Here is a 14,015-nt window from a genome sequence, read left to right as displayed (position 1 = left end):
AAAGGGCAACAATCAGCTGTGCTCAAAAGGGGAATGGAAAACAGATTATAAACAGAAATGGAAGTAATAGATCAGATAGCAGAGAGAAAGAGGGAGAGAAAAAAAAAAGCACGGACTAAATTGAGACAGTATGTTGATGTCTGGTGGGAGTCATTATTGACCTTTTCATGGTTCCTGTACTTGGCCCAATTCTTCACCATCTTCAGCCATTTCTCCACTCGCTCCAACTCTTGCTGCTTATGCTGGGGGGAGGACAGACAGACCGACACATGGTCCACTGAATATGTGGCAGGGCGCATGGAAGGTAGAATCTGAACATGCCATGGGGCAAGAAAAAAAAAAAAAAAAAGGCCTCACCTTCTCTTCCAGTGCAGTGGGTGTTGGCAGCTCTTTCTCACTGGAACAGAAGCACATAAATACACATCATGTTTCAATGACACAAGCACTTGTTTTGCAGTAATAGTATTTCCGATTGACTTACTGAAGGAAGCCGAAGCGGTCAGTGACTTTATAGATAGTGTAGTCAGCATCTTCCCACGGGTCAATTTTGACACCTTCTTGCCTCCCCTGAAACATCCAGACATTGTCAACATTGAAAACATTTCGATAGGTACTCTGCTTACGTCTCCAAAATCTGAGCATCAGCACATTCAGTTTGAAAGGTTGAGGTCTATTTAACAAAGAGCAGCCAAAGTTAAGTTGATAAGAACTGGATTGCATTCCATCCGTACCAGTTTGTTTTCATGTTTTTGTAACCCTGATCCTTGTTAAATCTTCAGCTGGAGCCACATGTCTTTTAACTGGAACACGGACGAGAGCGCATTACTCCTGTTTTAACCTGGCAACCTGTCCATTTGTCTTTAAATCTTTAAATGGTCTTTCCCCACCATACCCTTGAGCTTCTGCACCTGCACTCCACTTCCAGGTTGCTCAGATAAGCTGAGCAGCTGCTTCTGGATGTTTTGAGGATACAGTGGAAGCTCAGGGGCTCTCAAATTGTGGAATACGTTGCCGTTGAACATTAGACAGCCATCTTCATTGGCCTTTGTGAAATCTGCCCTTAAGACCAACCTCTTGCACTTGGTTTTCAACACATTGGTAAATGTTCATTTTGTTGTTTTTAACTATGTTTTTTATTTGTGTCTTCTATCTATATGTATTCGGTTTTTTTACTTTTTTGGACACTTTTTGCATGTTCGAAATAAAATCTTCAAATCAAAGACAAGGTTGAAGGGGCATCACAGTTAGATAAACTTACCTTGTCATATTTAGAGATGATTTCAGCCCGCTCCTCTGCTATCAGTGTGTCTATATCCTTCTTCATTTTAAAATCTAGAAAAAAAAAGGTCACAAGAGAAAAATAAATTATTTCTCAAATCCGACTACTTTTACATCACTGAAGCGAAGTAACTGCAGTCAAAACGTTCATGTCGCATTTCATCTGACTTTGACGTCACAGGAGATGAGTGTTTTGTCTTCAAAGTCTAGAGGAGAGGTGCTGACTGATATATTAAGTCTTCCTCGACATTATGGATGAACTCAGTGTCAGTGAAAGACCTTCACGTCCCGATCCCACCCCTCCTGGTTCCAACTCTGCATCCACACATACCTCTGTACAAAGGTAGCAGCCATTGTTTGCCATTGTTAACATTTGTGCTCTCCTTTTTCTCAGTCTCCTTTTTTCCTTCATCAGTTAAGTTTGTTAGGTCCGACTGTGCTAGTACTTCCAAACTGCTACACATTGACGACGTCACGACGTGAAGCATCCATATTTACTTCTGTAAACACCATACACTATGTGACGTTGTGTTTTCCTCTGCACATGCGTGTCGTACCGTTCACACTTGATTTTGATTAAGGTCACATTAAAATGGTAATGTGAATGACCATGTATTGAAATAAATAAAATAAAAAAAATCTGATGTGAGCATTAAGAACTGCAATGTGAACATAGCCTTAGACTGGTTGGAATTATTCTTATTTCCTCTGCAGTAATGATATAATTGCAGTCCAGAAAACAGCTATCAGCTGAGATGATAAAATCAGTCATGTCACAAAACAAATAAAACAAACGATATAGCTTAAAGCAGAGTTATTGTAATGCAGCCTTTCCATCTTTTATAAACTACAATCTCCCCCTTTGCCGTTATTTAAAATACATTTAGGACGGTTTCAGTGGGGTTCTCACTTTGATTCTACATTAGCTACAGCATTTTTCACAAAATGTGAAAAAAACCTCATATTTTATATCCAGGTACAGTTTGTGTGTTCCTTATATCCTAAAAATAACTCCAAAATGCTGATCAGACAAAATGAGCGCTGAGGCTGCTCTCAGCACGCCAAGCGACAAGAACACACAGGTCAGAGAGAGCAAAAAAACAAAAGACAGAACAGTCAGGCCGGGGTCGTTCTGTATGACAAAGAGAAGGCGGAGCCCACGAGCTGTTGCTTTCACTTTGGTCTCTGGCTTTGTCTTTTCTCATGCCATTTGTGCCACTTGCTCTCTTGTCTCTAAATAGTATGAGCTACAGCTCAGCTACTCCATTACTACTACTACATTCAAGAAAGAAAGCACCTTGACTGTCAGTCTGAGTCAAACATGAACTTGAATTGAATCCTCAAACTTTTCAGTCTCTCTGTATTTTCAGTTCCACTGGTTCTACATTAAATCTACTTGGCCAGAGCAATAACGTAATACATCTGAATTTGGAAGCACACAAGAGGATTATGACACTCAACTTGACCATCCCAAAAATCTAAGAGCGGAAAAAGGGGTGAATTATTTGATTATTTTGGGGATTATAAGATTATTTGGGTTAGTGACAGGTTTAGCGATTTAACCTTAACTGCTCTGATCCCCTTGGAGGCCTGCCTAAACTGCAGCTCAACTTGCTAAATAAATTGTATTTTCAAGCTCAAATTTAAAGAGTTTGGAAAACATGTTAACTGTTTAAAGCAAAGTGGAGAACTAATACATTGTTGCTTGCAATCATTAATTATTAATTCTAATTCACCAATGACTAAGTGCAACATGAGCATCCATTTAGCACTTTCAATAGATAGTAGACCAGTCAAAAATAGTGTAATTTTATGAGTGACTTAATAAGTCATTAATAAGCTAAATACACCCTAGACTTCACAGTTGCCTTGTTCTGCTAGTTTTGACAAAAGAAATTGAAGAAACTAAAGCTTATATAGGCAGACTTTCACCAACAACATGTTTGTTTATGTAGTGGCAGCTTTGAATGCTGCACTTGTTTGGCCCCATGGATTCTGCTTTCACTAAAGTGAATTAGTCTTGTACAGACAGTGGGGGGATTAATAATAACAACAAGTTAAAACCTGCAAGATTTACTTCAGAATAACTCAGTGACTACTAAAATGTACAGTAATCTTTCTGTTTTGCACGGTCACGTGCAAGTAAAATGCAAAAAAAAAAAAACACAAAAACATTACAAGCAAGTTCATCGTAATAAAAGTTATTCCATGGGGAACACCATTAATGGTGCTTGATGGCAAGAAGCCAGCTGAGGCATCAGGCAGTATAAAAGTCTGTCATACTGAGCAGCAACAGGTGGGGAGAGCACCTGCCATTTTTACACAAACCACACTTTAACTTTTCCAGAAACGCCCTTGTTCTTTGTGTTGACTAGTGACTTCCTCAATAATTACACATAAAACACAGAAACCTCAGACACACATTGACAGATTACTTCAGGCGTAATCAAGCTGATTTATGACTTATCCATTTACTTATTTTATAAATGTAGCTATTGCAAAATTTTGCATGGCCTTTTTCCTCTAGTCAGAGTTCAGTAACAGCTGTTCACCCTCAAAACAGCTGCGTCTCTCAGCAGGTGGTCACAGAAGCAGACCATCTAGCAAACTAACTTAGCCATTAGGTGCTTTCCTTTTTATCAGTTGCCCTCTCTCAGCCATCTCATGTTTTGGTATCCAGGTCTTTAAAAAGGCATCTGCAAATTTTCCTGAACTGATAAATAAGGTGTAAAATACTGCCCCCACATTAGTGTCCTTCAGACTTCCAAAGAACTACTTGCCTATTATTTTGTTTTTTAAGATTATATTTTAAAGTTACATTATATTTAGCATAAAAGGTGTAAAGAAGAATATAATGCAAATCCTAAATCAGTAACTCCCTATCTGCTACCCTATGTATGCCCTATCCATGAATAAGGGCATTCAAAATTAGATCCAAACACTTTTACACATTAGATTTGGGGTGCAAAATTGTGCTGAAAGACATTTGAGTCTGTTTTTTTTCCTTCCCTATCAAATTTCGCAATGTTACACCGAAGTGTTTTTTGATTGATCCTGTTGAACAGCTTCTTATTTTCTTGTTGTGCCCACAATTTACACGTGATAGATCAATATCTTTACACGTGACCACAAATGACCTGCATATTTTATATAATATATAACATTCCAAATAAAACGTGACTCTCTTTAAGGCCTACTAGGATTAATGTAAAATTTAGAAATGAAAAAAAAAAAAAAAATCCCCTCTGAGGATTGTGTGCTGCTTTTAATTTCTGTCTATGAGGTTTAGAAGCTCTGTTGTGCTTTATCCTTAGGAGCCAGATGCTTACTTCCTGTGTTGTGTCTCCAGAATGCTGATACTATTGTGTTGGGGTGAGGAAGAAAAGGAAACCAGTGCCCACCACTCCTTGAACAACATGTGTAGTCAGAACGGCAGAAAAAGCATAACAGAAAACTGCGTCCTCCACCAAACATGGAAATGTTTGTACTAATGCCTGACATTCTAAAGACTGAGCATTTTTAACACACGAGTAAAACCACAGTTCACAGGAACTCTCTACTTCCACCATGTCTGTGGCTCAATAGAAAAATACCGGCAGACAAAAGCTGAGGTCATCCCAAATGAATTGCAGGCACTGACAGTTAGTTTGATGGAATTTACTTTGAACAGCAAAGGGTGGTTGGACCTCGAGGTGATCAGGGTGTGAAACAGAGAGGGGCAAGTGGGTGACAACACGGATACAGGCAAGAGAAAGTTCACACAAATACCACACCTGGAGAAGATTCTAGCTTTTAAGACTGTATAGCAATGAATCCAGACTGAATCAATTTACGGTTTGAAGGAGTGTAAAAATCCAGCAGTTTTGACGGATGACTTTAATTTAATTACTTTGACACTAAATGAGACCCTAAATGTGCATTGAAAAGCAATTTCTTATAGCTTGAATTTTGACATTTTAGCTGCTAAATGCAGAAGACTTCTGACTCTGGGCCTTAGGTGACATCATTTCCTGTTATGACATAGAGCTCTAAAGAGAGCTTGTGTATACAAGCTCTCGGAGCAGTGTTGTAACCACAAGTAGCTTGCAAAGCGTTTTGAATCACATTCAGCTAATTACAAAGCTGTAAGCAGAAGTGTGGCAGCCAAAACTTCCTCTACTCATTTGGTGAAGTGTTCAGATGGGTATGACCCACATCCCTTCAGATGCTATGGATAAATCCATACATTAGTCTCTGGAACCTTTAAGAGGCTCCTTCAGTTGTAACCCAAAAGTAATTTATTCCTGCCTGCTTTAAAAAAAAAAAATAAAAAAAAATAAAAAAATCAATTTGCAAGACAATATTTAAGATATTAACAAGTATTACTACAAATGGCATGCCTTTTTTTAAATTTCTATTTGTCCTTGTGCGTGATCAACCGTCTTTCAGCGTATAAATCAATCTTAATCTGATTGGCATCCGATTTAAATCCGAGGATTATACAAAGGCAGAGAAAGAATGAAAGCCTGGGATTAGAAGAAGTCTGGCAATAATCAAACTATAGGGCCGTGGAAACAGCACAAGCACTGGGCTGTTGAATGCATTCAGTAAGGTGTATGCATTTACTGTGACAGCTTGAAATCTTCTATTGAAATGATGTTAGAGTATGAAACAGACTCATCTAAGGTCACTCAAATTATAGGTCATACAGTTTTTGAATAGATTCCCCAGATAACAGGTGATTGATTAGGTGGGATTAGGTAGGGATTCATAGGTGTATCGATTACCAAGTGTAAAACATTTTCTTATCTCCACTCAAAACTCTAATTTCCAAAATAGCTCCTGCATGAGGCACAAGATGGCAGATGTTGAGTCCTACTTACTACTGGTAGATTAGTAAATTCTGCATGGTCAGCCAAAGGACACTCAGATCAAGCAACTTCAGACTGCGTATTCATTTAACTCGGTTATAGCTACAGAGCCCAACTATGCCTGTCTCCTCTGCACTTTACCATCAGTGTCAGCTCACAAAGTTAAGTACTACCTCACAATTTGGTCAAATGTCACTGAGCTCAAGTGCCAAAATTAGTCAAATGTTTTTTTTGATGGATAATTAAGATGATCTCTTTTTCTTTTTTTTTTAATCTTCCATTTTATTTCAAGATTTCTAATCAAAACAAGATTTCCCAACAACACTGATGCTACATTGAGGGGTTTCTCTCAGACAACCTGAATGGATGTCATTCATTTGTGTGACTGAGTCATGTGGTTTCAGTCTCAAGTATCCCTAAACCCCGTGACATCCACGTTCATGTATGAAATTTCAAAGACATTCTTAAGATGTTACCAAACAAATAAAATTGACAACTTTTATACATGTGTTGACTATGGTTATCATTACAGTAATTACGGTGGTCAATAAAAGAGCAGTTTGCAAAAATTAAGCTTGAAGAATGTCCTGCAATGCAGCGTGTGGCATTATCCCTGTCATTACAAGCAACCACATGGCTTTAATTTCTACATGAAGGGATCTAGAGTCCCAGATGGCTTCAGAGCTTCGTTCTGTAATGGGGGCTAAAAGCACGGTAAGTCTACATGAAAACAAAAAAACAAACAAACAAACAAAAAAAAAAAAAAAGTTGTGAGGATCATAAGGAGGAGATTTTTCTATTTTCAGAAGGGAGTTAGGTTATGGTACAGTAGCTTTTAATCAAGGTTCAAATAATTCCAGACACATACTCATAATTACGGCCACTGTTGTAGCTTTTATTTATTTTTTCCTTTTCACATATGAATGTGCTGGATGTAATTAAAAGACGAAAGAATCAATAAGTTCTTTAAAGTAACGAAACGCAGGAGATTCAGGAATATTCCTCCTGCAGTAGGAGCCTTGCAATGCACTGAGCATATAACCCCAATAAGACATTTATTCATTTGAAAAAAAAAAAAAATCAAGATTTATTTGTTTTTGGAAGACTCTATTGCACTGTTCCAAAATATAAGCAGTTTCTCTGAAACACTTTAGAGCACACGCACATTTGGGACACAGGCTACCCAGCTCCAAGCATTAGTGGTTATTTGGTGGTCTAGAATCAATCAAATAACCTCATGTTCCTCTTCAAAACTTGGAAGTGTCAAGAAAACGTCAGATGAGGAAGATGTAGTGTGGGAGATGTGAAAGTTGTAGGCACGAAAGGATTCAAAGGAGCTGAAATTATATTAAGTGTATTGTTGATGTTGATCCAGCAGGACTAATAACTTTTTTTTTTTAATAAACAAAAAATAAATATGAAATCAAATGGTATTCCATTTTGGTTTGAGCATCAAAACCACATCCTCTATATCTGTTAAGGATTTTTCCAGCAGTAGACTCGAGGTTCAGGTTTAACAAACAGAATTCAAAATAAGGCTGTATCTTCTTGAGTCCCTTTTGTTTGGCGTCTCCAAATATATTGCAACTGATGCAACTGATGTTTGTTTCCTGTTTTTAATTGCATGTAAAGCACTTTGTGACTTGTTTTGGAAAAGTGCTCTATAAATAAAGGTATTATTATTATTATAATCATCAAGTACACATGGATGGAAAATGCTACTGTGCCATCAGCATCATTGAGACAAAATAACCAGACACGTTTTGCAGCTGTTACGGCGTGTGGACAATAGGGAATTGTTTACATTACCTCCGGGTTCAGGACTCACACAAGAACAGACAGCAAGTGTAAACTCAACTTTTATTTGAGTGAGATGAAGCAAATGCAGCAAGCATATAAAATAGAAAATCATCGAAAAAAAGAAAGGGCTAGGTAGAAGAATAACACGGTCTTCTGCCAGTGAGAGAAACTAAGTGCCAGGAAGCTTTGACAGCCAACCACACTCTCCTTAACAGGAGATTCGCTGTCTTTCCGTTTATTTTGTACGCCTGTGGTGTTTATACATAGAAAATAGCAGCAACACATGGGCTGCGTGGACCAGGGTCAAAACATCCAGAGTATAGTGGCTGGGGAACAGCACAAAGCTCAGAATAGCTTGCTGTCCCCAAGGGGACCTTCTATCCTGTCCGACTCTGTATTACCACTGTCCCTCCGCGTTGCTATTCTGTCAAAGCTCAGCACAAAGACTTACCAGCAACCTTCAGGGTCTCCAACCACAAGCACTCTTCCCATCTTGACAAAGGAAAAAACAAGAGGTTAAGGAAGGGGCCACCTTCATCTGACCCATCTTGAAAATAGTATAGTATTTAGATGTATCTGGTCTATGTTTTTTTTTTTTGGGGGGGGGGCTATAACAATGAATGCATAACGTTTCAGCTGCTTGAGTGTGGAGGGTTAATCGGAGAGGCAATGGTTCCAAAAGCGGCTGGACGTTTGGGAAGGGTGGTAGGAAGGGTACAGGAATGTCAAGGGAACAGTATTCATAAACACAAAGCCACAGAACCCTGCTGAAAAGCCACATTCTCATAAATGGATCATCTTCCTGACAAAGATGCTTACATAATATAAGCAGAGAGGCTGGAAAAAGTTGTAACCCTGAGTTTAAAATAGATACCTATTAATATATTATTTAAAAAAGGTGCATTATAAAAGTGGATGTATTGAGAAATATGCAAGAGACATATACTATGTTGAGGGATGTCATGTTATTTCCAAATCCCATCTTAAGAGATGTTCATTCAAACTCTCTCAAATCCTCAGCTCACAACAAAATATCTGCTTAAGCCTGTAGTCACACCAACACATGTGTACATACAGGATAGCAAAGTGAAAGTTTCTGTACTGGCAAACATTAAATAATGTAATACTGTTGACATACAAAAAGGCTATTACTCAAAGCATTACTTGTTAAAACATTGTTTTAATGTAACTTTATGTTTACAAGGAAAGAAACTGAAGTTTGGGTACATGGAAGAGGAGCAGCCAAACACTGGATGGAAAGTGTACCATCACCATCCTTCAACAACAGCAGATGGAGGTTAAGTATTTAGAGCAAAAGTGGCATCTAACGAAAACACAAACAGACAAGGCACAATACGGGAGGGGGGAAATTCCAAGATAGCCAAATTTAGCTTTTATACAAATGCCAAAAAACACAAAACTTAACTATTATCCCATGGAACCATCACTTGAGTTCTCAGTGGTTCAACAGCTTTCAGGCTGAAGTGTGTAGGGCTGGGCAATATGGACAGAAATTCATATGCCAATATTTTTAGCCTGAATACTGATATATAATATAAATCTATATTTTATATGAAGTTTTAGCTTGGTGCCACACACGTGAAGCAAGACGCACTTCTACACGGCCCTCTACATTACACTGTCCAGCTCTTGTAGTGCGACAACTTCACGAATGACACAGTAGGAAAAAGATATAGATAACGAAAAGGCAAAAGAATAAAGAAAAACTCATGCCAGTCACTTTGATCTGAATCTAACTCTCCCACGTGAATGTGATGACCCTGCAAAAAAAATAGAGCATGACTTGCCTTCTATTGCAAAAGATGACGGCACCAAAATTTATGCTGAAGTGCCAAAAACAGTCCAAAGTGAACTCAAAACTGCTAGAGATTAATTTACTGTCAACTGACAGGATTTGTTTAAATTCTTAAAAGCTCTATACTGTACATGTCAAGTACATGAAACTTGAACTTTGAACTTTCCTATACGCTGGTATAAACTAAATACAGTTTTTAATTTAATTGTCCATGAAACCTACTTTGAATTCAGTCAGTGAAATTCGATCACGAACAGGCCCTTTCTACTTAATCTGTAAATGATTTGGATACGAATGAAGTACAAACCAATCCACTGACGGTATTCTTTATTGAATCAGCTCAAAATTCACTTACTGAAAATCAGGCTTGACCCACAAAAATCTTTAAGGGATACGTATCCCTTAGTATGGGTTTACTAACAAGTGAAGGTAATTACTAGTCAAATGATGCCTGGTGGAATTGTACAGCCTGTGATTCCACCTCTGGCCACTACATTTTCTCTGATTAATTCATTTTTGATCCTGGTCTTCACACATGTAGGTGTAAGGAATGGAAAACAGCATGTAGGTGTGTGTGAGTGTGTGTGACTGACTGTGCACTAGTTCCACTATGCAATAGTTCCATATAAGAAAGATGACTTGCTCAGGGTGTGTCCCTTCCTATTGGTCTTTTCAAAGTTTTCTGAAAAGATAACACTGAAAGACTGAAAAGACATATTGTGAGTCAGACAACAGGGCTGAAACCTTTTGTTTTGTTTCTTTTTGTTTAACTTTTATTAAATGGACAGCAAAGGGCTTCACTATTTGGGGATTCTGTGACACTGGTACATTTGTAGGCCTTTGACATTCTTTATAAAGCCGCCATTCAGGCAGACAAAAATGGCTATTGTTGCCTCCCTACTGAAATAATATTATCACAACAGAATACAAATAAAGCTGCTGACTGAAATCTTCTAAAAGAACCAGAGAGGAACGTTAAATAAAAGAGTGTATTTATTCATTAATTACGCCTCAGCTGCAAAGCTAGTTACCACAAAATAATTCTGCCTTTTTATGCCTTAAATTTAAATTAAGTTATGAGAATTTACAGTTGAATATTTAAGACTTGTCTGAACCTGGTAGAAAAAACAAACAACCTTTTGTTTCCATGAGGCAGAGGTTTAATTCACACCCACTTCTTAAATCAAATAGGGAAGTTACATTAGTCAAAGTCAAGGTAAATAATAATATAATAATAAGTAATAAGGTAGGAAAATATAAATATAGAATAATGGTATTACAAATACAGAGTGAATGAGTTTACAAGATAACGCAACCACAGTATCTAACCATACTTATCCAAATATCATGCTCTAGTTGTAAATAGGCTTCAGGGAGGGTTTACAACAATGATATGTTTTTGCCACTGGACAACTGACTCACTCACTCAGTTCCCAAGCCACATGAAAAAGATGTCTGATTTGAACAAATATTAATAAAACCAGCTGATAACAAAATAACACTAAGCAGGCCAGGTATAAGATGAGGTATGTGTATAACACAAATTCAAAGCAACGACATTGTCACTAGAGATGATGAAAAAAAAAAATGAAAAAAAAAACACTTGATTCTTTCTTTCCAAGACCTTGATTCAACTCACAAATTAGAATTTAAAAAATAAATCATGTTTTTTTACCTATTTATTTTCCAAACGAAATTTCTGAATGTCTCTTCAGGTTTCCATTATTAGTATAGGAAGCAACATGATGCTTCTAAAGTTACTTTTTAGAGTTGGTTGATTAATATGCAGCTGGACTCATTTACTGTGAACAAATACCAGGTCTTGCATCGTCCGCCATAGGAAAAAAACCAAAAAACTTTGAAAACACACTGAACCACACTACCAAACTCCCAGCAAATACTGACTGGGCGAAATAAAAAGAAAATACATTCAATACCAGCTTCATCCCAAAAAGAATACCCATACAGCACAGATGAAAACAAAGTCTTCAGATTTATGATCCAGACAAGTGAGTCTGTCATACTATCAGGTCATTTTCTAAAAGAGAAAACTCTACCTCAGGTGCAGTATGATACTAGGGTAAGAGATGAGGAGATTTAGTTCAAAACATCAACCTTTTTTGGCTTAACATGCCAAAGTTACAGCAGATGGTGCGGCACCGGAGCAATAAACATGCAGTTCATGTTCATGATTAGTTTACATTTCCCGCGCCTTACAGAATAACAGCTAACTATAATTGTGCATACAGTTATCATATTGTAAAGGTGTGAACCTTGCTTATAACATCACAAATTGTGACAGAGACACAAGAAATGTCCATTAAATCAGTATGGCAGCTTTTGATTAGCACGGTAAATTACTGAGGTGAATTCTCTATACCCACAAGGAGGCACAGCAACTTAAGTTCTGGTTGGATTCAGAACATCTCAATCACATTGAGGACAAAACATAGTTAAGAGGTCATTTTGGCGACGAATACAGGACCAGACATTTGACTAAAGAGGGAAGCTGGTGTCTGAAACTCCCCCCGCCCCACCTAGAGAACCACTGAGACACTAAACCTTCCAGAGGGGACAATTCATGACTGACAGTAGGGCTGGGCGATATGGACCAAAAGTCATATCTCGATATTTACTAGCTGAATGGCGATACTCGATATATATTGATATTTTTTCCGTGACGTAATTGGGGTTTCCCCCAAAGCATTATACCATAGCATCTCTGTTAGCTTCATTTTTTTCTGAGGCAAACCCTTAAAAAAACAGTCAGTTTTAATACAAAGCCTCGTGCCAAATTTTACACAGGTACCTTTGTTAACAGAGGTCTGCACAATATCAACATGTATAAAACAAATGAAATAAAAATAAACTGCCTGCATATATAGAATAAAAATGCTTCTTGAATAAAATAAAACAAATATCCCTTTCCTGCATAACAATTAAATTTAAAATACACTGTGCAATTAATACAATGTAGACAGTAACAGGCAGACTTTTCCACTGAGGTTGATAGTTGTGCAAATAACAAAACATTTGTGCAAATCTCAAATAAAACATTCAAGCCAATTTGTCACAAAATAAGCTATAACAAAATCATAAAAAAAATAATTTTAATCGATATAAACGATATTGTCTCGTACCATATCGCGTTTGAAAATATATCGATATATATTAAAATCTCGATATATCGCCCAGCCCTAACACACACACACACACACACACACACACACACACACACACACACACACACACACACACACACACACACACACACACACACACACACACACACACACACACACACACACACACACACACACACACACACACACACACGCCTACTTCTGGATGATGGAGTGTGTGTGTCTTATCTTGGCTGTGTGATAGTGCTGCCTCCAGTGACAGGACCCATATGTTTTTGTCTTAAACATGCACAGAATAGGAACACGTCTCAATCAGTGACATGAGCAGTGAGACTTCTTCATCTTGACACTTATAGCAGGCCATGCATCAACAAAATGCGGAACTTACACCCGTCTATACAGAAGCAGCTTAACACTTAAGACTTCATAAGGGGGAACAAAGTACACAGCTACTGTTCTTCCGAGTAAAAAAAAAAAAGATAAATGACAAATAAATGACAACAGAGGGTTGTGTGGCATTTGATCGTCATCCTGACCAAAGTTAACATGTCATTTAAGGTTGGAAAGCCCGTGAGGAGAAGTACACCATCAAAAAAATCCCCCTAGAGATGTGCTCATTCCCCAGATGGTTTATTGCGCCACTCCATCTACTTCTCACAATAAACCACATCTGCAAATAGAATAAGAGCCGAGAGAAAGCGACTGAACTCGAGTTTCGTATCAAACAATTAAGACACAGGAAAGGACATCCCGGCGACTCGTGCGGCACACGTGAGGCCGATTTATGGTACCGCGTTACACCAACGCAGAGCCTACGTAAGGGGACGCGACGACGCACACCTACGCCGTAGGCTACGCCGTACCCTACGGCGTAGGCTCTGCTTAACCATTACACTTCGCCTTGACTGCTTCCTCCCCGGGTTTGGACGGGGTTACACACCGGATTATTACAGAGAAAACCCACCTTGCGGAGAGACTTTCCCTCAGTTGTGTTGTAGCGACGAGTATGAGCTGGAGGCGGTGTTCTCATCCTCCCCTCGCCGTCTCGGAGCTCCGCTGCAGCAGCCGCCGGTGGGAGCTCCGCATGTGTCGGTGATAATAATATGAGACGCGGCTGCAGCAGCTGTC

General features: G+C 38.4%; 1 protein-coding gene across 1 annotated transcript in view; it reads right to left on the bottom strand.

The window, feature by feature from the left end:
- si:dkeyp-19e1.3 (USP6 N-terminal-like protein) overlaps positions 1–14,015 on the bottom strand; it is a 23,804-nt gene extending 9,789 nt beyond the window's left edge. Inside the window, exons 1-5 of the mRNA XM_061721463.1 lie at positions 13,852–14,015; positions 1,259–1,332; positions 482–567; positions 358–397; positions 162–242 (exon numbers count right to left, since the gene is read on the bottom strand). Coding sequence (XP_061577447.1) covers positions 162–242; positions 358–397; positions 482–567; positions 1,259–1,324 — 273 coding nt within the window. The 5' untranslated portion in view covers positions 1,325–1,332; positions 13,852–14,015. The remainder of the gene's footprint in view (positions 1–161; positions 243–357; positions 398–481; positions 568–1,258; positions 1,333–13,851) is intronic.

The sequence above is a fragment of the Cololabis saira genome, chromosome 5, assembly GCF_033807715.1.
Source record: "Cololabis saira isolate AMF1-May2022 chromosome 5, fColSai1.1, whole genome shotgun sequence".
Classification (NCBI taxonomy): domain Eukaryota; kingdom Metazoa; phylum Chordata; class Actinopteri; order Beloniformes; family Belonidae; genus Cololabis; species Cololabis saira.
This window is presented reverse-complemented; position numbering and strand designations above follow the sequence as displayed.